The sequence below is a fragment of the Sceloporus occidentalis genome, unplaced genomic scaffold (genome assembly GCF_023333645.1).
Source record: "Sceloporus occidentalis isolate IW3139 unplaced genomic scaffold, rSceOcc1.0.p SCAF_9, whole genome shotgun sequence".
In the NCBI taxonomy this organism is placed as follows: Eukaryota; Metazoa; Chordata; class Lepidosauria; order Squamata; family Phrynosomatidae; genus Sceloporus; species Sceloporus occidentalis.
This window is the reverse complement of record NW_028316989.1, coordinates 20147189-20170196: the sequence shown is the minus strand read 5'-3', so window position 1 is coordinate 20170196 and position 23008 is coordinate 20147189. Positions and strand designations below refer to the sequence as shown.

Sequence of the window (23008 nt, the reverse complement as noted above, 5' to 3'; positions counted from 1 at the left end):
GCCACCCCCATTTACCCTCTGGCACTCCCCATATACCTGGTGACATCTGGTTTGGGGACACCACTGGCCTTATGTGCAAAACCAAATACCTCTCTAGGATACTTGTAAAGATGGAGATTGGCTTTCTCTAAAGACAAAGCCTGCAACAATATTTCTAATATCAGCAGTTGTTAAAGAAACTTTTGCATCGACACATTGGAAGTGATCCCTAGAAATGATCACTATCAAGCTTCCCAGATCTTTGGGTCTGGGCCTGACTTTCAGGACTTGGTCCTCTTTTCCAAGCCACAGAATGGGGGAAAGAATCTCAGGTTGAGAGACTGCCTTGGAAAAGAAGTGGCCACTCCAGATGTGCTGTTGTCTTCCACTGCTGCAGTTGGCCTTGACGTTGCGATTGACCCTCCAGCAGTCTCTTCCCTTCTCCCATTTATTAGATCTTTTGGTTTGCTTCCTTTTATTTGAATAGCATGCTCCCAGAAAGTGTGGTTGGTTCTTAATGAAAAAGCTTCATGACATCTCAGGCTTCACCCCCTTACAATATCACCAAGGTCTCAAATTTGGGCTATGATATATAAGGGGCTGGGATAATCCAGACCTTGTATGTTTCATGTGCTTTTGCTTCTGACTTATGGCAACCCTGAGGTGAACCTATCACAGGGTTTTCTTGGAAGATTTGTTCAGAGATGGTTTGCCATTGCCTTCCCCTGAGGCTGAGAGAATGTGACTTCCCCAAGGTCACCCAGTGGGTTTGATGGACAAGCTGGGAATCAAATCCTGGTGTCTAGAGTCATAGTCCAACACGCAAGATCTAGCAAGCCTAATCATATCATTAAATTCAGGCCATAGATTTTGGAAGTTTCCATGTAGGGCCTATGTGCGTACATTGGTCCCTATTTATTCCAGTCATTTCTTCCTTGTTTCTTCCTTGTTAATTTTTGCATGGTTCTTAACAGCCCTTGTTTTAACAGCTTCATTACATGAGTCTGCACAATTGTTATTTCCTCCACACACATACTTAAGGAAAAGGTCATCCTATATGGACATTTAGCCTTCACAAAATAATGGGAGTAGAGACGCTGGGATCTGGCTGTGAATGTCTCTGAGAAAATGTCAGGGTTGGAGTAGCTGTAATAGACTTAATCTGCAGTATAAGGGGATTAAAATGGCTTTCTCACCACTCCAAAAAAGAGAGAGAGAAAGTGGAAGGGGAATGTGAACTACAGATGGAGAAAATAAGGCCCGGAGTTGAAAGGAGTGAGAGGGAGCTTTAAACAAACCCAAAATAAAGAGTCCTCACATTTCAAGAGCTGTATCCCATCTAGTATGGAATGTGAAGTGGCTTCTATTGAAAAGAAGCCTGAAAGCAAACTGCATTAACTAAACTAACTACAAGAAACCTGAAAGCAAACCGCATTCCTCGAAAAACACACACACACACACTCATGTTCTTCTGCCATCTTCAGTCAAGATAGCCAACTTTGCTAGGCTTTGTTGATTTTAAAAGCTGAAGAATACCCAAAGAGGTTCTGTAAGCACTTGAGAGAAACTATGTATGTTTTTGCTAGTGGGCCTTTCCTCCCCTTTTAACAAAACAAAGTAAAAAAAAGTTTGTGGCCTTTGATCTGCACCACTTCTGCTGTATTCAAGAACAGCCGTTTTGTGTCCTCTTATCCATTTAATCTGACAGAGGCTTGGGAACAGGAAGGAAAATAGATTTGATCAAGTGATACTTGACCAGTTTTTGCTTGACTGTGTGAACTATGATGTAGAAATTTACCCCTCTATCAACATATCCGTAGCTGAGAAAGTGGATTCAGGTGGGTTACTGAGTGACCCTGTGGCCAATATACTTTGAGTGATATTCACAAGTGTAAGTTTGCATTGTGCATACAATGTTTTTTGTGGACGATGCACAACCATGGTATCCACATGATGGCAAGGTAAGAAGTCACATATGCACATGAGATAGCATGCGAATGCATATTGCTATTGTGGAATTGCAATTGTGCAGTGGGGTTGTCAGCCATGCACATTAGCCATTGATCCACATACACTGCACTACCATTGTATAGGGGTGGCATAATCTGTGCATAACCTAATTCTGCTGGTGCATATTTATTCTATGCTGAAGCGATGTAGGATCTCAGTCTGTGACTATCCTTTTTGGTGACTGGATTTGCTGTAGATAAGGTCAGTTTGGATATGCCTCTGTGGTTATGTAGAGACTACTCTGCTTTCAGGTCAATCAGATATCATATTGAGGATGCAGCAAGCTTATTTTCTGCTGCTCCAAGGAATACAACACAGAACAATGGATGCAAACTACATGAAAAGAGATTCTACCTAAACATTTTGAGGACAGTGAGAGCTGTTTGACAGTGGAACACGCTCCCTCAGAGTGTGGTGGAGTTTCCTTCTTTGGACGTCTTTAAACAGTGGTTGGATGGCCATCTGTCAGGTGTGCTTTGACTATGAGTTCCTGCATGGCAGTGACTTGGACTGGATGACCCTTTTGGCCTCTTCCAACTCTATGGTTATGATTCTATGACATTTGAGGTCTTTATGCACATTATATGATAAGTCCATATTCCACCAGAAAAACCTTCACAGCAGGACAGTGTTTTTTGGTTCAATGCTAGTGCAGTGCAGAGTGAAGAAATGAGTGATCCAGATACAAATCTCTGCTAAGTCATGAAACTCCTGGGCAGCCATTGGTTAGTCATTCTGTTTCAGGCCAACCTCCTTTAAAGCTTGTGGGGAGACTAGTATGCATGTGTTATGTATGCTACCCTAAACTCCTTGAAGGAATAACAGAATAATTTTTTAAAACAAATGGGAGTGCCATGCATAGCCGTTACACAAAAATTACATCCACAGCATGGCAATCATACAGGCCTTGGTAGCAGTATTTCCAATGGACCCAATCCTATTTTCCCACTGCATACAGTAGTGTGTATACTGTCTTGCTTGAAACTGCCTAGTCTCTGAATTGCAGTCTAGCAACAGTAGGCACAAGATAAGCAAGAACCTAGTATCTTGGCTTGTTAAGAAAAATTAAGGTAAAATAAACTATATTTTTTATTTACAAGCTTGTGTATTGAAACAGGGTTAACCCTCCAGAAATTGAGATGTTGGGAACTCTCATTAGACCTACACATAATCTGTAATATATATCCTCGCAAACACAGCAATGGCATGCCAAGCCAACTCTTTGGTGCAGAGTTCCCGGCTTGATCTGGTCTTAATTACGCTGAATTCTGTGAGAGGATAAGTGCTTAAGCTTAGAGTTGTTGACACTGGAAATGGCCCAGTCTAGCCTGGGGTGGATATTAGGGAAGGGAACTTGGCTTTTGTAGCCATCACAGCATCATGTGTTGCACAAATGTTCGCTTTAGTTGTAGGTAATGGATTTCCAACAGCATCTGGGATCTTTCTCTGGCATGCCTAATCTGAAATAATATATGACTCAAGTACTTTGCAGTATAGTGTTTCCCCACAATTTAAAATAAAATTAATATTGTTTTAATTCTTGGCTCACGTATAGAAAGAGAGATGACCCATTCACTCAAGGACTATGGTACTTAGCTTGTCCTGTCACTGGTTGGCCACAGCTACTTGTACTGGATTGGAATATTGCAATGTGCTTCATGTAAAGCTGACATCAAGGATGCATTGGAAGCTCCAGCTGGTCCAGCACACTTGAGCCTGGCTCCTATCAATCAACAGGCATCGAAGAGCAGAGCAAATTACTTCTGTCTTGGCTACCTGTTAGGTCCTAGGCCCGTTTCTAAGTCATGTTTATGATCTTTAAAGCCCTTAACAGCCTGTGTTCAGAGTACTTCAGGGAGTATCTCCTCTCCTACATACTTCCCTCTCCTCTCCAACTGAAGCCAAATTAGACATCAAAACAACCATGCATTTAGGAGTTGTATGGATAGATGTTAAAAGATAAAATGTCAAGAAAGGATGCCCTCATCAATAATGGGACACAAACAGGGTGGAGATGGATTAATTTGAGGTCTCCACTTAATCCAGGCTTCCATACTTATTATTCAGATGAGGAAGAAGGTTCCTAAGTATAGAAAGAAGCATTCATATTCATGTAAATAGCAGGCATGGCGAGGGGGTCATCAAGATCTGGACCACCAAGGACAGCAAAGCTATACTGCCCAAGTTGCTGATGTAGACTACTTAATATACTCATGTATGTCTAGAAATTTAGGTCAAAAAATTGACCCCAAAAACCAGGCCCATGTTTTGATTCCAGCCTTATAGCTGCCCTTCATGATAAAGCAGGAGAAACCATCCTGATTCATTGAATGAGGAATGGTGTCACTGTTTCCCCCCTACCACCCTCCCACTGTTTATATTATTTTATAATGAGAGGTACTGACTGATCTAGAGATTGAATAGGAATTCAGGCTACTCCTTGTGTTCTAGTTATTCTTCCAGAAAGAGTGTGGAAAATGTAGCATACAAGGTTCCACTGTTGCTGTTATGTGCCTTCAAGTTGTTTCAGACTTCTGGTGACTCTAAGACAACCTGAACTTATCATGGGTTTTACTTGGCAAGATTTCTTCAAAGGATGTTTGCCACTGCCTTCCTCTGAGGCTGAGAGTATGTGACTTGTCCAATGTCACCCAGTGGGTTTCATGGCCAAGCGGGGAATCAAACCCTGGTCTCGGTCCAACACTCAGACCACTATGTCACACTGGCTCTCATTATGTGCTCTGTTATGTGGCCTCAGACTGGCTCATAGCCTCTGCCCAATATGGTTTTGCTTCCAAGTCTGCAAAAAATGAAAGAAAAAATGACATGACATTATTTCCAGTCATGTTGGGAATGCTGGTGTAACTCCCATGGGGATGATACATGGATCCCACCCCCTCTGCAGTTGCCCATGGCTTACAGTGACCACAGACATATGCTGATCCCAACAATTCCAAGCTTTCACTTGGTAAGTTCTGTGCATCAAGACAGAAATTTGAACAGCTTCATAACAACCCAAATAAAGAAGGTGGATTTATTCTTAAACATTTCATCATCTTCTCTTCACTGTAACTGTTTTGCAATGAGGAAAGAACAGGTAGAGATCATGAAACTGAATGCCCATACACAGGTAGCCTTGGAGTGCCCAAACCTACCATCTTAACTAGGTTAAAAAGACACACAACAAGTAAAATCACATCTATCCAGGAATATCTAGTGATGCCATCTTTTCAAGATTCTTCACCTCTACAGGAAGAGGGTACTTTCTAACTAAGAACTGGTACAGTTATCACAAATTATTAGACCACTCATTTTAGATTGAGTAGTTTTTTCAAAGATGTCTGTCTCCTTCAGTAGCCACATCTCTGTTCAATAAAAATATAATCTCAAATGGTTGATGCCTACAGGTTCTCTTCTTTGCACACAGACACTTTCCCCCATAAGCTAATGTGATGAAGGTCCAGCCCTCTCAGGCATTCCACAACCAGAAGTAGCTCCAGGTGTTGTTTTAGGTTCATCTGTTTGGGAGTCAGGGATCAAAAACTCCAGAAGAATGTCTGAGAGGCAGTAAACCATGTGCCTGAAAGAAAGAGAAAAAAAGGGATTGTAAAAGCCTGGTGGAAATTCCAAGGGTGAATGGCCACCCATGTGAAATGGTGACCACTTGTAAAGTCCAGTGCCTGATCTCAATACAGATTATAGTGGAGAAGAGAAAATAGCTGGATGCCTAGAATGGTACTAGTGAGCATTTATATTTTTGTCATGTCCATATTGCTTCATATACTTTATGAGGAAAAGCCATAGATTGGTGATAAAGAATATGTTTTGTGTGCTAAAGATCCCAGGTTCGATCCTCGGCATCTCAAGACAGTGCTGGGTAACACTTCGGTTGAAACACTTATTCTAAACATTCTTGAGCTGGATTAGCATTAGACCACTGCCTTGCTCAGTAAGCACTACATATGTCTTGGCTCTTAACAACAACAACACAACTACCACTACTACTCCCACTCTTACAATTATTACTAAAGATAAAAGTAAAGATTTCCCCTTTGATGTGATTGTCTAGTCACGTCTGACTGTAGGGAGCGGTGCTCATCTCCGTTATTAAGCCAGTGTTGTCAAAGACGACTCTGTGGTCATGTGGCCAGCACGACTAAATGCTGAGGTGCATGGAATGCTGTTACCTTCCCATCAAAGTGGTACCTATTTATCTTCCTGTGTTTTTACACGCTTTTGAACTGCTAGGTTGGCAGAAGGTGGGACTAGTGCAGGGAGCTCATTCCATCTCATGGTGCTTGGGTCTTAAACTGCCGATCTGCCAACCTTGCAAGGATCAGCATTGGCATCTTCACCACTAAGCCACTGTGTACCAACAACAATGAGGATGATGACTGTTACTATTGCTGCTGCTACTATATTTATATTATCTCCCCCCAAAATTGGGAATATGATCCTGCTTGAATTGTGAGACCTTCAGGAAAAGACTTTTGCTCAAAGGCATGTTCATAGAATCATAGAGTTGGAAAAGACCACAAGGGCCATCCAGTCCAACCCCCTGCCATGCAGGAGCTCTCAGTCAAAGCATCTCCAATAGATGGCCATCCAGCCTCTGTTTAAAGACTTCCAAGGAGGGAGACTCCACTACACTACAAGGAAGAACTGTGTTCTGAACAGCCCTTTCTGTCAGGAAGTTCCTCCTAATGTTGAGCTGGAATCTCTTTTCCTGCAGTTTGCATCCATTGTTCCGTGTCCTGTTCTCTGGAGAAGCAGAAAACAAGCTTGTTCCATATAACTACATAACTGCTGGTAAAGGACTTCCAGAACATTCTCTGAAAAAAAAGGGAAGGCTAGTTCTCTGTGTCCAATTCACTTGGGTAAGAGCTTAAACTTTTAAAGTGTGAGCCATATCTGTGGGTCACTGGGAGGAGGAGCTAGAAGCCTCATTCTATATAACTGCTGGTAGCCTTCATCTACTTATGATACACTAGCCCATGTGGGAGACTGTACACACTAGAGACTAGAGACAACCACAACCACCTAACATATACCAAGGATTATTGGGAATGGAAATGGTATGGAATGGAGTTTTCTGGAAGAAGTATAAAGACAGTGAATAGTGTCTCCCCGCAGTGAAACATGTTGTTGCAGGTCCCACCTGTTCCAAGCCAAGTGCAAAGTGTTAGTTATTACTCTTAAAGCCCTATATGGTTTGGGTCCAGGTTACCTACAGGATTGCTGTCTCCTGTATAATCTGCCCCATACACTCAGGACCTCTGAGAGACATCTAATTCAGCCAACCAAAACTAGGCTGACTTTACCCAGAGGACATTTTCTTTGGCCAACCTTGGGCAGTTGGAAGAGATTCATCAATTTGAGATGCAGTCTGAGTTTAAATAAGCAGTAAAGACCAGTCTCTTCTGGCTAGCCTATTCAGATTATTTTTAATTTATGGTTTTTACAGTATTTATTGATGGATTTTAATATATATTGCTTTTATACGCTCTTTTTACGGATGTTACAAGTTGTGTTATTTGTTGTTGTTCCCTGCCTTGAATCACAGGAAGAAGACAGTAAGAAATAACAACAACAAAACAACAACACTTCCTTCTATTCTGGTGGAGTGCTAGTGCTTATATAACAAGCCACATGAAAGACGTAAGTATCAACAGATTTGAGGGAATACACAGTCTGCAGAAACATCCTCCCATTTTTAAAGAAAGCAACCATAAGGGATAGATCCCCCCAAGCCTTATGAGTACAGAGTGCGAATGGCGTGGTGATGAAATGGAGTGGTTACAACTCTGAACAGGAAGCACTCTATCCTGCAGGCCCAGCAAATCTGATTGCTAAAACACAACATTCCATATGATCCCCAAGGTCTAGTAATTTGATCCAATTGAGTATTTTTCTTAAGTAACCCACCGCGTATATATCTTTATTTGCCTGTAAGAATGCCATGTTGCCAAGGTTACCTGTTTATGATAGGATGTTGCATGGACTCCAGGACTAGGCTCCAACTTTGTCGACATTTACTGGTCCCAAGGATTTCTAGAATTAATTCTGTGGACATCAAGAGATTGGCATGAATTCCCAAGAACAATCTGACTCTTAGTATATAACCCAAGGTGTACATGGCAGGAGTTTTCAGTATTTAGTTACCAAGAATATGCTCAGAACTGGATACTGCCAGATGTCAATAACCACTTGCACTTTCTGAATATAGGTCTCAAGAACATATCTTTAAAATAAAATGCATTGTCCAGCTCTCCCAGCTATCAGTTCTTGAAATAGATTCCTGATGAGACAAACAATCTTAATCATGAAATGCATTAAAATGCTTAAGAAACCAGGTTTGCCTAGTATAACAATTCTTACAGGCTATGAAGCTCTATGAAGCTTTTTTTATTTATTATTATCTAACACTCTAGGCTGGAATAGGAGGCAATATCAAAATTCTAAGCATGTCATCTTCTTAAAAGCAAATCAACTAGGCTTTTAGCTCTCACAACTGCACTGGATATAATTTATGGTTCAACACAATGGCTTATCAAATTAAATAGATGACAGGAAAGGGAAAAAAAAGGAACAGAGGGAAGGGGAGCATTCAGGTTCTAATTATTTCACAGTTATCTAATGAAGGTTTGTGGTCAAGAGACAACTGGCTTCATTTTACTCAATAGAGGGAAACTTGCTGTATTATTTCTCTCATAATACTCCAGATGCAACTTTCACTTCTAGAAGGAGAAGAACCAAATGACAGCTCCGCTTGCGTCAAGGCATGGGGCTTTGGTGTCTCACTCTTGCTGCAGCCACACAGAATGGCTGTTGATGTAGACAATTCTGGGAGGATAGGATCCTCATCTTTCCTTCTCATGCAGCCTGGCAGACGCTGGGTATGCCCCCTCTTATTTCACTCAGCTCCTCTCCCCATTCCAGAGACCTACTCCATTTCAGCTCCAATACCCACCCTAGTATTTAAGGGAGAAGGAATATTACCCTAGGATAGAGTGAGGAATTCTGCACCAGGGTTTGCAAGACTTGTACATCTATTTAGAACCTCCAAATTCACCCACCAAAACCAAGTTCACAAGAGTGGGCCAGGGAGGCAGTCATATGCTGAGATCTAGTAACAGGAATCATTTGAGTTCAGACCTTAGTGACTGACACCAGAACCAAGTTTCCAAGCCCTTTCACATTAAAATAATCTCTCAGGGTTCTTCCAAGAATTCTTGTTCAACAATATGATTTAGGAGAAAACAACTATTTAAACAACTGGGAGTCGGAAGCATTTTTCAGATCCACTACACATCACCATCTTCCAACATGTCCTAAATGATATCCTTTCCCTTGATGCACACCACACTAAGCTACTTTATAGCACCATTCATTGCACTCAGGGGCAGCTGGTTGCTCCCATGTCAGTGGGGCAGTGAATCTGTTTTGCGCTCCAGTCTGAACTTTAAAGGGAATCATCCAAGGTATTGGACTAGATCTCTAAATCAGTTTCATCACCTTGGACACTGTCATTAAAGTTTGGACTACAATCTGGAGTGGACTCAGTGGCACACTGACATAACAGCTGCCAGCTACCACTGTTTATATTTTTGTATCATATGCACACAGAAGAAAATGCCCACCAGGCAGGATTCCCATGAGAATCTGCAAGGCTTGTCTTTCTGCTGCTGCCTTCTCTTCTTCTGTCCTCAGTGGTTTGGGCAACACAGGTAAGACTCCACCAGGCCATATCGACTCCTGAAGCAACCTGAGGTACTGAACCCAGCGCTGAGTGCAGGTCAGATTGTCCACTTGGACCTCCAACCACCTGCAAATGAAAGAAAAGGAAAGGAGGAAAAGAGATTTTGGATGAATACTTGCTGGGCATTGATTTCAATCCACAAGGCTAATACCTCAAGCCACCTCTTCTATTTAAAACTGCAATGGTTTACAATAGGCTTATCACACAGACAGTAAACAGGCTAAAAATAAATATAGCAATGGGACCAAACACATGAGAGTATTATTTTATTTTTGGGGTGCTCGAGAAAGTATTTTCATGCTGGGACTTGGAGCAAAAATAACTTGATTGTAAATATAAAAAGAAAACTCGCCCATTACTGAGACATGACTTGTACTTCAAAAGTGAAACTCACTGTGCCAGGCCAGTTTTGAACCAGACAGTATAAAAAAAGAGATGGGAGGGAGGAAGCAAAAGCAATGGGTGTTCGCTTCCCATTTGGAAATGCATACTTTGCACATGCTGTAATGGGGTCTGTGTTTGAAACAGACATTGATGGAGGGATGAAGCTGTTTCTAAAAGAGTGTGGGTTTAATACCAGAGATTTTTACAATGAAGGCAGGCAAGGTCAGAGTCAGGGTTTGGCATCTTTGGATACCTGCCAAGGTCCTATTTGTCCACAACTTTTGGTTACTTGTCTGTTCATTTCCATTTCCAAGCATGAAAGAAACAACAAGAGCCAATGAGCAGCAGAAGCAGGGTGACCAGAGGTCCTCCCTTTCCAGGACATGCCCTACATTCCAGACTTTTGTCCAGGAGGAATTTTAAAACGTCCTCCATTTTGAGAATGACCAAGGAGCATGAATGTACATTTCTATTAGTGCTTTAGGCTTCCTTTTGCAATGTCCTCCATTTTTCTTGAATGTCCTACATCCTGCAATGCCTTGTCCTCCTTTGTGGTGAGAACATTTGGTCACCTTGAGCAGAAGCATCCATCTGCTTTGAGTTTTTGGAGAGGCAGTGAAGGTTTAGGTTCAGTGGGGAGAGGACACAGGGCAAGAAGGTAGGCTTACTAAAATTAATATGGAAGTGAAGACAAAACTAAATTAACATGCCCATCAAGAAGAGGAAAGCAAGAGCGAACGAAAGAGTTGGGGATAGCAGGGGAATATGGGATTCCCAAATCTCTTTTTCCTATTTTCAGCATCAATTGGTGCTTACAGCTCTTTGGTGGTGGGAGGAAGGAGCAAAACCAGACACATGAAAAGATGCAAATAGCAGATGGAACCTGATTAGTTGTTTCAATAGTAAATAATCTAGAAATTGACCCGCCAGTCAGTTTCTCAGAGAGGGGCAAAAAGTGGTAAAACTGCCCTCCCCTTGAGGGTGTTGGGGGCATTTGGGGGCAAAAACATTCTTTGACTTTTTTTCAGAAGTGGAGGCAGCAGGGGGGCAGCCTGCATGTTCCCCACGGAGGACCAATGTGCCCCTATAAACTCTTGACAGTTGCTCACTCTTGCATTAAACCATATAAACCAATGTGCCCCCTTTGTTTCTTTCCAAAGTATCACGTTATTGTTCTGCTTGTGTGCTTTCAAGTGGTTTCTGACGTATGGCGACCATAAAACGAACCTCTCATTGGGTTTTCTTGGCAAGTTTCTTCAGAGGAGGTATGCCACTGCCATCCTCTGAGGCTGAGAGAGTGTGACTTGCCCAAGGTCACCCAGTTCACCTTATAGGTAACACCATTATTTATCACATTTAAGTTCCATCTTTCTTCTGTTATGGAATGGGGTGCATATAGGGCTCTCCAGCAGTTTCCCACAGAAGCACTGACAAGACCCATGCTTGCTTAAGGTTGATGCATCATTTGGCTTTGAGTCCATATGTCTACACTATAAAAAGTTCCTGACACATTAGACAAGTAAGGCTGGCAACAAAATGTATCATGGAGTAGTCCTGCCAGTGACTCAGCCATATTATTCTCCATTCAGCTTTCTGCGGCCACCGATCATGTTCAGTGCTCAAGACACTGCTTGTGAGGTTTTCCCTCCACCAGAGTTGGGATTTCTTTTCCAAACTATGTTTGGAACTTCTGCAAATGGTGACATTTCTCCTTCTGTGAATGCATTATACCCTTTGGGTTACATATGAAATGGCACCAAGGCATGCACTTTGTAATTGGAGCAAATGATGGTCCCTCTTTCTACAACAATTGTGATTCCACCTGCTCAGCATCTTCCAAAAGGTTGGTTTAAGCGCACTGCCTGCTCTCAGCACTTGACTGTGCTGTCACTCCCTGATATTTCAAGTTCCTGCTTTTCTTTTTGTACTGGAAAACCTGGACCCAGCATCAGCCCACAAAGCAAACAAAACTTTGGCGAGCGGGTTGCTAAATAGTGTGTGAGCAGAAGAAGAAGAAAAAAATTGAAATCACTAATAAATCAGCAAATATGAAGCACTCAGAGCCCTATTCCAGCTTTCGCCAAGAATAGAGTAAAAGCAGCTCAGCATTTTACTGGAAATGTTCCTCTCCCCTACCCAGTAAAACTTTACAATGGTATAAACCGTGAACAATGTGTTCTGTACCCCTGGCTGAAGGACAGTTTGATGAAGTGTTTGTTTAGTAGAGCTGCAATCCTTCCTGACCCTGGAGGGATAGGAGAGAAGTGCACTAAGCTCAGAACCACTTTGCCAGTTTACATCTGGAAGAAGGAATGGATGTCTCTGGACCAGGACCAGCCCTCCTCTCCCCTTACGAGGGCATACGTCTGGAGATGAAAAGAGTCCCCATGATTAAATGAGGTATATTTGAATATGCCAGATAATGAAAGCTTCCTGGAAGTTGCAAGGATGGTTACCACAAGAAAACAAGATGACGGAATAGAGCAGGGATAGAGAACCGATACACCTCTATGTATGTTTCTGGACTCTCACCCAGTCACCATGACCAGTGATCAGGGAGAAGAGGGAATGTTGTACATCATCATCAGAAGACACACAATTTCTTGGGTTAGGTGGATCTTTCCTCTGATCCAGCAGGGCTCTCAGGATGCAATCCTACTAAAATCCCATGATACTTGAGGAAGCACTTCTCCCTATATGTGCCAGCCAAAGTATTGATGTCTGTTGCATGTGTGTGTTTTTGCTCATCTCACCAGTAAAGGCAATATACTGTATGACAACTGGCTTATATGCACACACGGGATACCATGGGTGTCATGCCCAGCCTGGAAGATGGCTTGGAGGACTCAGAGGATGAGCTAGAGCCTCTGGGATCTGAACCTATAACGGAGGAGCCAGAGCCCCAGGGGCTTGAACCTGTAATGGAGGAGCCAGAGGCTGGCCCTAGTTCTGCTGGAGCAGAGTCTGTGGCCCCTCCAGAGGTTCAGCAGTCAAGTTTGCCTGGTGCCGAGGCTGTGGACATGGAGGAGGATCTGGGCAGTGTGCCTACCTTCAATGAGCGTCGAGCAGAAAGAGAGGGCCTTCGAAGATCTCGGAGGCTTTATCAGAAGCGTCTTCGCAATCAGGCACAGCTGAAGGCCAGCTCCTTGCCTTTATAAACACCTGGAGCATGTGTGGTTCTTTGCCAGTGGATATCTGACTCTTTTAGAGGAAAGACTCTGTCTCTGGCTCCTTGGCTTCTTGTCTTGAATACCCGGAAACCTTGACCTTGGACTGCTTCATCGACCTGCCTATCTGTTGCCCTGAACCTCTGACTGTCTGACAATTCTCTTGGTAATCCCTTTTGGTAAAGCTACTGCATCTCCCTAGGACTGACTTTGCTGTGCTGGAGAGAGGGTTGTTTGTTTGGGAACTAGCTGCCTTATCAGCCTTTGGCTGCTTTCCCGGACAATGGGTCAACCCCATGGTACCCAACTGAAGTTCTTACCCATCCTCACCTCCATGCCACTTCATGAACCTTTGCCTGTCACTGCCAAGTTCCCTGTGAAGGCTCCGGTTGGAGCTTGTAAGGGCAAAAACAGGGCACCTGACTTCACCTATTGCTGACTTCATCTATTTGGCCAGGTGCCTCCTTCCAACATCACAGGCCTTCAGAGGGAACACGGTGATGGTGGCAATGGCAGATAAGGGGCCGTGCAACCATACAGTCTGCCATGGCACAGTTTCTAAGAAACTCTGTTGCGAACAATTGAAAAAGATAGCGCTAAGGGACTTTGGGTCAGGGTTGGGCTGGAACCACCAGGTCAGTGTCCACTCTGACCAATCCCAGCTGGAGGCTATTTGCCTGCATTGTCCATAGCGGATGACACCAGGCCAGGGAAACACAGACCTTTGGGCTAATGCATACAGCCCCAATATAGGAGTGAGCATTCTCACTCCAGTAATGGAATAGACTGCCCCTGAGAGGCAGGACTGGTTGGCACCAATACTGGCTTCATTGACGTTCCAAGTAATGTCATGGCTATTGATTAAACTTTTTGGGCCTCTCTGATTTAATTCAAAATGGTAACACACCTGCTTTAAAAATGATTCTAATCTTTTAAATCTGTTTTTTACTTGTTAGTTGTATTTAATATGTTTCAGCATGGCAGGGAGTTGGACTGGATGGCCCTTGCAGTCTCTTCCAACTCTATGATTCTATGATTCTATTTATACTGCTATTGTTTCAAAGTGTTTTAATTAGTTTACTGTGATTTGACTTGTAGACTTCCCTGAGGTCTTTTGATACGGATTGTAACATAAATATTTAAATAAATAAACTCAGTGAGGAAATCCTTACTTATTGAGAGTGTGGACCATCTACTCCAGTTGCTTGATAATTAAGATTTTTGGTGCACCTTCTCCAGATGCTCGTGGGCTAGCATGCATGTTAAGTGGCAAGAGAGATAAAATGGGCTAATATGATATAATTTTCCAGAGCTATCACCGCGGATTCTGGTTACTTATGACATACAATTCAATGTACCAGTTTACCTGCCTTGTTTTTATAAATGAGCAGCTAAGGCTTGCTTTAAGTCAAGGCCAGGGAACCTCTTACAGCCTTGGGACCAGTCAGCTTCAGAGAAGTTTCTGGGGCCACTGTTCCAGCAGTAAGCATTGCCATTGCTGGGTAGACTCAGGAAATATATGGTTTATATTGCGCCACTGAGTGACCAAAAGGCACAAATGTTTCTTTGCAAAGGCATCAACTGAGCATGCTTAGTTCTGAGGGTAGTTATAAGATGCTGCCAGAGAGAGAATGTTACAAAGGAAAACCCAGCAATGAATCCAGTTATTTTTTCACCCAATTGGAGTAGCAGATATTTATTACTTTATATCTCTCTGTGGTGTCAGGACAATCAGATATTGTGGCATTCCCATTCCTCTAAGAGCAAATCATAGCTCTTCATGATCTAAGCAGCCAAAGGCTTTGCTGTATCAATAAAGCACATTCAGATTATCTTCTGAAACTCCCTGATGCACTCCATTATTCAATGCAAGTTTGCAATGTGATCCCTAGTGCCTCTTCCTTTTTTAAATCCAGCTTGCACATCTGGGATGTCCTGTTCCATGTATGGTAGCAGTCCTTAACTGTATTAGCTTGACATAATTCCAGGTACCTTTTACAACCTTGTGCTAAGGCCTATCCAGTATATCTTTATGTGAACAGTCCCCCCTTTGTCCACAATGCAACGGGTCACCTTAAAGGCCAATTAACTACCCCATGACCTAGAAGCTCTGCTACCTATAACCTAGAATAGGAACTGGGATGACCTGGAACAGTCACCTGAATGCCATTAAAGGTAATATGCCTGAGCATAAGGAACTTTTAAACACGATCCTGGCCCAATGCTCACACCAGCCATGTCTTTTCCCTGAGAACTAATGTCAAATCAAGAATTAAGCAAAAGCTGCAAGAATACTTTAAAGATCCTGGATCAAATGGGGCAACTGGTATCATCTCTGCTTTGTGAGAGGGGAGAAACCCATCCACCAACCATTATATCTGTACAGACCTAAGGTTATTCTATGATCAGAAGAATGATTGCTGGTTTCTGTTTTTATCTTTAAGCAGGATTCTGGCCATAAAATGCTTCTCCAACAAAGCTCATAATAGTTTAAACAGTAAATCAGAATTATTAGAGAGAAAAAGAGAGAAATTAATAGCGAACATATTTAAATAAGTTCACTGTCTGTTCAGATCAGCACAAGCTCAGTTTAATGTTAATGTCCCCTTGTCCACATTTAGCTAGCAAGGTAAGGGTTTGGAAAGCAAAATGCAGCAGTGCCTTCTCTGTTATGACCCCACCATTCAATGAAGTCTGTTACAAGTTCACATGCTGCTGGAGAACCATGCAAAAACTACTAAACTGACTTTATAAGTGACCTTCATAGAAAGGCCATAAATATTTATAGCATGACCTCTCTTGTCCTCTTATTTGACCAGTTCTGAAACTGATGTTGCATTTTAATTAAGTGTTGCTATTTGATGTCCATTTATGGATTTAACTTCTTTTTGTGTGTGTGTGTGTGTGTGTTTTAAAAAAGACTCTTAGAGTTCCTCTGATGAGACAAGATATGCTTCCAAGAAACAAAAGGTCAGTTCATTAAATTCAGTTCAAACTTCTTGTGGAATGCTTTATGAAACCAAGGAAAACTGGACTTAACTGGGAAGGTCTTCATGCAACCCAGAGCCTGGAAAGGATTGATTAAAAGTGAATTCATTACTGACCATTCATTTTTTTAAAATGATGTTTAAAATGGTCAGCAATTTTAACATGATTTAATCATTTCAAGCACTGAATCTAGTATCTCGCCTCTACGTGTTTAATACTCAGTATGCCCCCCTATGCATTTTATAAGCAACATATAAATGCATTAAGTAATAAAGGTAAGTAAATAAATGTAAACAAGAAGGATGAAGTAAATCAGTAATTTACTGGGAGCTGGGCTTGTTTAGCCTGGAGAAGAGACGGTTAAGAGGTGATATGATAGCCCTGTTTAAGTATTTGAAGGGGTGTCATATTGCGGATGGAGCAAGCTTGTTTTCTGCTGCTCCAGAGTATAGAACCCAGAGCAATGGATGCAAACTACAGGAAAAGAAATTCCACCTAAACGTTAGGAAGAAATTCCTGACAGTAAGAGCTGTTCGACAGTGGAACACACTCACTTGGAGAGTGGTGGAGTCTCCTTCTTTGGAGGTTTATAAAGAGAGACTGGATAGCCATCTGTTAGGGGTGCTTTGATTGTGAGTTCCTGCATGGCATGGGGGTTGAACTGGATGGCCCTTGTGGTCTCTTCCAACTCTATGATTCAAGTAGTAGGGATACAAGTACTATGTATGCATTTTAAGAATGCTGCATATCAAGACTAGGAATGCTTTTTCAAATTCTTGATTCTTTCCTCAATTTCTTTAATCATAAAGAGATAAAAGACTACAATAAAAGAATATTTGTTCTATGCTAGATAAGCATCTAATGTATTTTTAACGGTGTTTGTTTTAGGCTTATCTCCTTGTTTTATCCGCTGGGATAAAGAACATTAACATTAATTCAATAAACTTGCTTTATCCTGAAATCCATAGAGTAATATCCACACCCCTTTTCGTGCACTGTTGCTACAGAAAGCCTCCCTTTTACCACTTCCTCCTTCTTCTGGTCTGGCTGATGGAGGAGACACTGGGCATGTCTTTGAAACTTCAAGCCCCCGATCCTCTATAGAAATGATAGCAAATATTGAAAAGCAAGGCGATCATTTGCCACCTGGACATTTAGATATGGACTATCTAAAGTAAGGTGCTCCCTCTAGTAACATTTCATAAATGGACATACCCTCCCCTAGCAGACACATCTCTGGCCACTGCATGCCGCAGACCTGCCAGTGTGAGTAACACAACCTGACTGGAACACAACTCAGCTGGAAGGAGGGCAGCCAGGCAGCTGTTCTCATACTTAGTGGCGAGAATCCTTCCTTACCCCAAAACGTTACAGCTCCTCTAATAAAGGAAGAAAGAATCTGGCTGTGAGGGCTGACAGGTTACATCTGGCATTGCTCAGGAGCCAGGCTCACTGAAAACTAACAAAAGCACTGACGTTCTTGGCTCACGGTTGTTGGAAGACCCAGCTGAAGCCCTCCAGGTGTTTGGAAGGTGCCAACACCCATAGCAACTGCATTGCGGGCTATCTGATGTTCTGATTTTAAACACGTTTTCCCTCCTTCTACCCTTTTGATCCCAAGAAGAAGAGATATCCAGAGGAGGAAAACAAGGGCCTGTTGCATTGCAATCCTCTGCAGGTTTACCTGGAAGCTGTGACTGAGGTCCCACATTGGAGCACAGTGCTGCATTATTTATTTTTATTATTTATGTATTTATGGGATTTAAATCCCGCCTTTCTCCCAAAATTGGGATGTTAGGTGGCTTGAATCCCACACCTTCTTCACAACAGCTGTGAGGTCCTAGAAGAGGATGCTTCTAATAATAATAATAATAATAATAATAATAATAATAATAATAATTTGTTTTATTTATATACCTCTATTCCAAAGATCATAGCGGTGAACAGCAAGTAAGCAAATTAGCAAGTAAGCTAATTTGCCCCCAACAGTCTGGGTACTCATTTTAGCGACCTCGGAAGGATGCAAGCCTGAGTCGAGCTTGGGCCCTTTTGCTGGTCTTGAACTCGTAACCTTGTGGTTTTGAGTGAATGGCTGCAGTACAGGCATTTAACCACTGCGCCACCAGGACTCCTACCAGGGCTTCTACTGTTTGCCATTGGGGAGGAGAAGAAAAGGGAAGACAATTCAGACCATGAAGGAGCCTTGGTGGTGCAGTGGTTTAATGCCAGTGCTGCAGCCACAGTGTTGTGAGTTCAACCCCAGTGCTCCAAGGTTGACTCAGTCTTTAATCCTTTCATAAAAACGTGTTGGGAACAAATGGCTTACAGAATGTAAACAGCTTAGAGAATGCTGAATTCACTATCAAGCAGTATAGAAATGTAAATGCTACTGCTAAATGCTATTGCTATAAAGTTGCTATGAACTTGCAGCTGGACTCAGCTTTGGGAGGAATGAGTGTGTGCTTATGGATGTTGTGCATCATCCTTTTCCTTCCCCCCAAGAGCTCAGAGTAGCCATATTTTTGTGGTCTAAATTGCCTCCCTCCTCCCTCCCCTTGCCATTGGTGAGAAGCAGCAGCAGAAGTGCATTACAGACTTTGACAGGTGCCTGGGGTTAGGTTTTGGGATGGAGCATGAAGGCAAGGGAATATTCCCCTGCACTCTGTCCAAAAAGGGTCATATGTGTGCATAAGATGCACTTGGCCATGTGCATGCCACCCCAGGCTTATGTCTGAGCTGTGGTTTGAGCGATGCATGCATTGCCAATGAGCACCAAAACCTGTGCTTTGTAGGGACCATTCAAATTAAGGTTTAACATTTTGGACTTATTGGCAAAACGGTAAAATAACCCAGTAAACCAAGAGCAAAGAGGGAGGGGAGCAGTCTTGAAATGATGGGGAAAGAGCTTGGTGGAAAGGTGGCCTTAATGAGATCCACAAATCCCATCCAACTCTAGTCATGTTATGCTCCCTAAAAGCTTCTAACTACTGTGTTGTGGTGGTGGTAGTGGCTGTTACTTATTTATTCCTGTCTGGTCCCCCTCCCAAAAAAACTGGGATACTTAAAAATACAAAGACATCAAAAATATATAAAAATTTATTAAGATGAAATTAAAGGATGCACAGAATTAAAACCATTTACAACAAATCCATAAAAGATAGCAGGCAAGGCACCCATCACTGAAGTACAGCACAGAAATACAGTAATAATTCAAAGGAATTTTGTTCATGTCCACTGACCACAAAGAGTTATCCCCCCCCCCCAAAAAAAAGGGGGAAAGGCAGAGTCCAAATCTAGCCTCAGCAGCCTGTTGCTCCGCTGGTCCTGGAAAGGTGATGACTAAGTCACCTGCTCCAGGCATCTGTTCTCGGCAGTGATGGGGATGATGGGAGCAGGTGCCTTGGAAGGAGCCTGGTCGCAGCCCAGCTGCACTGGCAGGTTCCCTGGCAGGTGGCTTGGAGATGCTGTGGGCTCCTTTTCAGACTTGTGGCACTTCATTAAAAGCACACAAGGGTCTCAGGTTTTGCCAAAGCCTTCCAGTTTTGCCAGCTCCTCTGGCACAGAAAGACTACAAGCTGTGCTCGGAATTGCAGAGGGGCCTCGTCGTTCAGCTGGAGCCACACCAGTCTTTTCAATTTGCTTTTCTCTCCTAAGCAAGGAGAGGGGAAACAAAAAAGAAACCAATCTGGCAGATCTTGCATGTTTATATAGCAAGGCCTTTGAGCAAGGATGCCCTCCATGGCATGGCTGTTCAGGCATTAATTTAGGAGACTAATTCTCTCTCTCTCTCTGGGACCCATAGGCTGCAATCCTATGTCAACACATCATAGTGTAAATAAGTGCTGATGGAAATAACCTATGCTAAAATGACACAACACCCATACAGAATTGTACAATCTATGTTCTGGAATAGGACTTATTGCACAATGCACAATGTACCCCTGTGCAAAAGTTCTGCACGTTTCACTCCGCTCCCACTGTTGTCAGCTGAATATGGGCATTAAACATTGCTGAAATAATCCTTCCACATGCTTCAGGCGAAGTGTAGAAGGTGTATCTGAAGCATAAATTAATGTTACGTTTAGGCCTGGGTCTCATCTTGAAGAAAGTTCATTTTGTATTTACGTGGAAGTTTTGTTGTTGTTGTTGTGTGCCTTCAAGTCGTTTCCGACTTATGGTGACCCTAAGATGAACCTATCATGGGGTTTTCTTGGCAGGTTTCCTTAGAGGACAGTTGCCATTGCCATCCTCTAAGGATGACAGAATCTGACTTGGAAGTAAAGGCATTTAAAAATCCAAAAAAATAAATCTGAAATCCAAATCACCTCTGTTCCCAAGCATTCCAGATAAGGAAGACGCAACCTGTACTGTTTGAATAAGTTTCAAGGGCTTTCTGTAGTGTTTAACTTTTGAAAAAAATAAAACACAAAACAAACCCCCAAACTGATTTTTGAGAATCAAAAGTGCACTTCCAATCATTCTGGGGTTTTGTTTGATTTTGGGGGACTCCAGGGGTTCCTGGGGCAGAAAAGGCTCCTGGGGCACAAAAGTGGCCCCAAGATCTGCCAGAATGGCCCACCCAGGATAGAGGAACTGCACTCTTTCTAGCCATCTTCCTTTAGCATGAAGAGTTCCCTGCCTCCATTCTTATTCAACAAGTAACAGCAGGCCACTGACCTCCAGTGCAGATGAGAGCTAATTAAACTGGCCACACAGCTTGACATATATATATATATATATATATATATATATATATATATATGGGGGATTCCCTCTCACCTGTCCTCTCCCACCCAAAACAATCTAAGACTCAGCAAGGGGTTGCAAGTGTGAAATCGGACTGCGTGGAAAAGAAGGGCTAGCAATTTAATGGTTGTCCTGGTGACCAGAAGCCCAATTGTCCACAGTGACTTTACCTCTGTGGGGAGCCACCTCCATTGCCACAAGGCCAAAGAACGGATTACAGAGGTGCTGGGAATGAACAGATGCAGAGAAGGACCCTGAATAGACTGGTTGGGGGCAGGAGGGAGGATATGAAGAGGAGGGTGCAATCCAATAACTGAACCCCCTTTCTCAGTGACCCAGGGCTGTGGACACAGGAACCCTTGGGGGATGTAGTTGCGATAACTGAAGAGCATGCATCCATATCGACCCAATCTTGGGATATGGTTGTGAGCCGCTTGAGTGGAAGGGATAGGCAAGGAGAAATGATCAACGTAATGGAAGAACCACACATCACCACTCCAACTGCATCCACATTTACTCTCCAAGTGTGTTGGTGAGAGGTAATGGCAAAGAGGGCACACATTCTTGCAAGGATGTAACGAACTTCCAATCTCATTGTGTTATCCCACCCTGTCCTTGTTTTATATAGGGCTGTGAGACTTGAGCCTAAATCCAATTACTGAACTAGACCTAACAAGGGCACCAACGAATCATCAGTTGAATGGTAAATCAATACTTATGTAAGTTTCACCGATTCAGTGCGTTTGCTCTCACCTACAACTATGTTCATGGATTTGTTTTTTTTTTTTTGCATTTCCCCCTTCACCTTAAAAGTCACACAGTTTTAAGGCATTTCCTCCCCAATTTTTCCCCTTGTACAAGTCACACTCTCTCAGCCTCAGAGGAAAGCAAAGGCAAACCCCTTCTGAACAAATGTTAACAAGAAAACCCCATGATGTGTTTGCCTTTGGGTCACCATAGGTAGGAAAAGACTTGAAGGCACACAACAACAAATGAGCTAGCAGCTTCTATAGAAAAAATGAATGCTCTCTACTCCAGTACTATAGGTTAGTAGACTGTTCTTTTGTGCCTTCAAGTTGTTTCTGACTTATGCCAACCTTAAGGTGAACCTATCAAAACCGTCCTAAGGCTTTCTAGAGCTGAGAGTGTGGGAATTATCCAAGGTTTCCATGGCCAAGCAGGAAATCTAACCCTGATCTCCAGAGTCATAGTCCAACACTCATACAACTACACCATGCTAGCTCTCAGGAATATAGTTGGATATACTACAGGTGGTGCTGTCTGCTGAAATAAACGGGCCCTCATTTATATTAAGGTTATTGGATACCTTCATATGTATCAAACCCATTTACTTGAACAGAAAGCACCAGCTGCAATATATCTAACTGCACTGACATTCCTATATATGCAAGCCAAACTACAGGTAGACTCGCAACATGGTACCTTCACGAAGCTTGATTAGGACTCCCCTCATAGGGAGTTCGCCACACAAGTCCAGTTCCATCAGGACTAGCCTGGAAGAAGGAAGAGCCCTCCCTCCAATCCATCTGCCTTGGTCCAGGCCTTAGAGGGAGAGAAGAACCACTGGACCTCATCCCCTTTCCCTCCATCATTCCCTTCTCCTTTTGTTTCGTGTCTTTTAGATTGTAAGCCTGAGGGCAGGGAACTGTCTGATTAAAAATAATATTGTAAGCCACCCTGAGAGCCATTAGGGCTGAAGGGCGGGATATAAATACCTAAATAAATAAAAATAAATAAATAAAAAATACCCTACAAGCTAAATGCAACTGGAGACCCCTAGGCTGGAGATGGCTTAGAAGGTAGATCAACATAGTATAGCCTTCACTTCTGCCAGTGATCTCCCAATGCAATGTCTGGATAAATCCAGCCATTACATTTCCAGAGTGTGGCAGGGAAGTGTGGGAGTGAAATGACCATGGGGCAAATTAGGAGAGGATGCAAAAATACATAATTG

General features: G+C 42.7%; 1 protein-coding gene across 2 annotated transcripts in view; it reads right to left on the bottom strand.

The window, feature by feature from the left end:
- Positions 1-4997: 4997 nt before the first annotated feature.
- Positions 4998-23008, bottom strand: part of SNX19 (sorting nexin 19) — a 47130-nt gene continuing 29119 nt past the window's right edge. Inside the window, exons 9-11 of one of the 2 annotated variants that reach the window (XM_089537860.1) lie at positions 9630-9814; positions 7965-8052; positions 4998-5569 (exon numbers count right to left, since the gene is read on the bottom strand). In XM_089537860.1, coding sequence (XP_089393986.1) covers positions 5434-5569; positions 7965-8052; positions 9630-9814 — 409 coding nt within the window. In that variant the 3' untranslated portion in view covers positions 4998-5433. Of the gene's footprint in view, positions 5570-7964; positions 8053-9629; positions 9815-19414; positions 19937-23008 lie in introns of those variants that run through there. The other variant, XM_089537861.1, reaches the window with a different exon arrangement.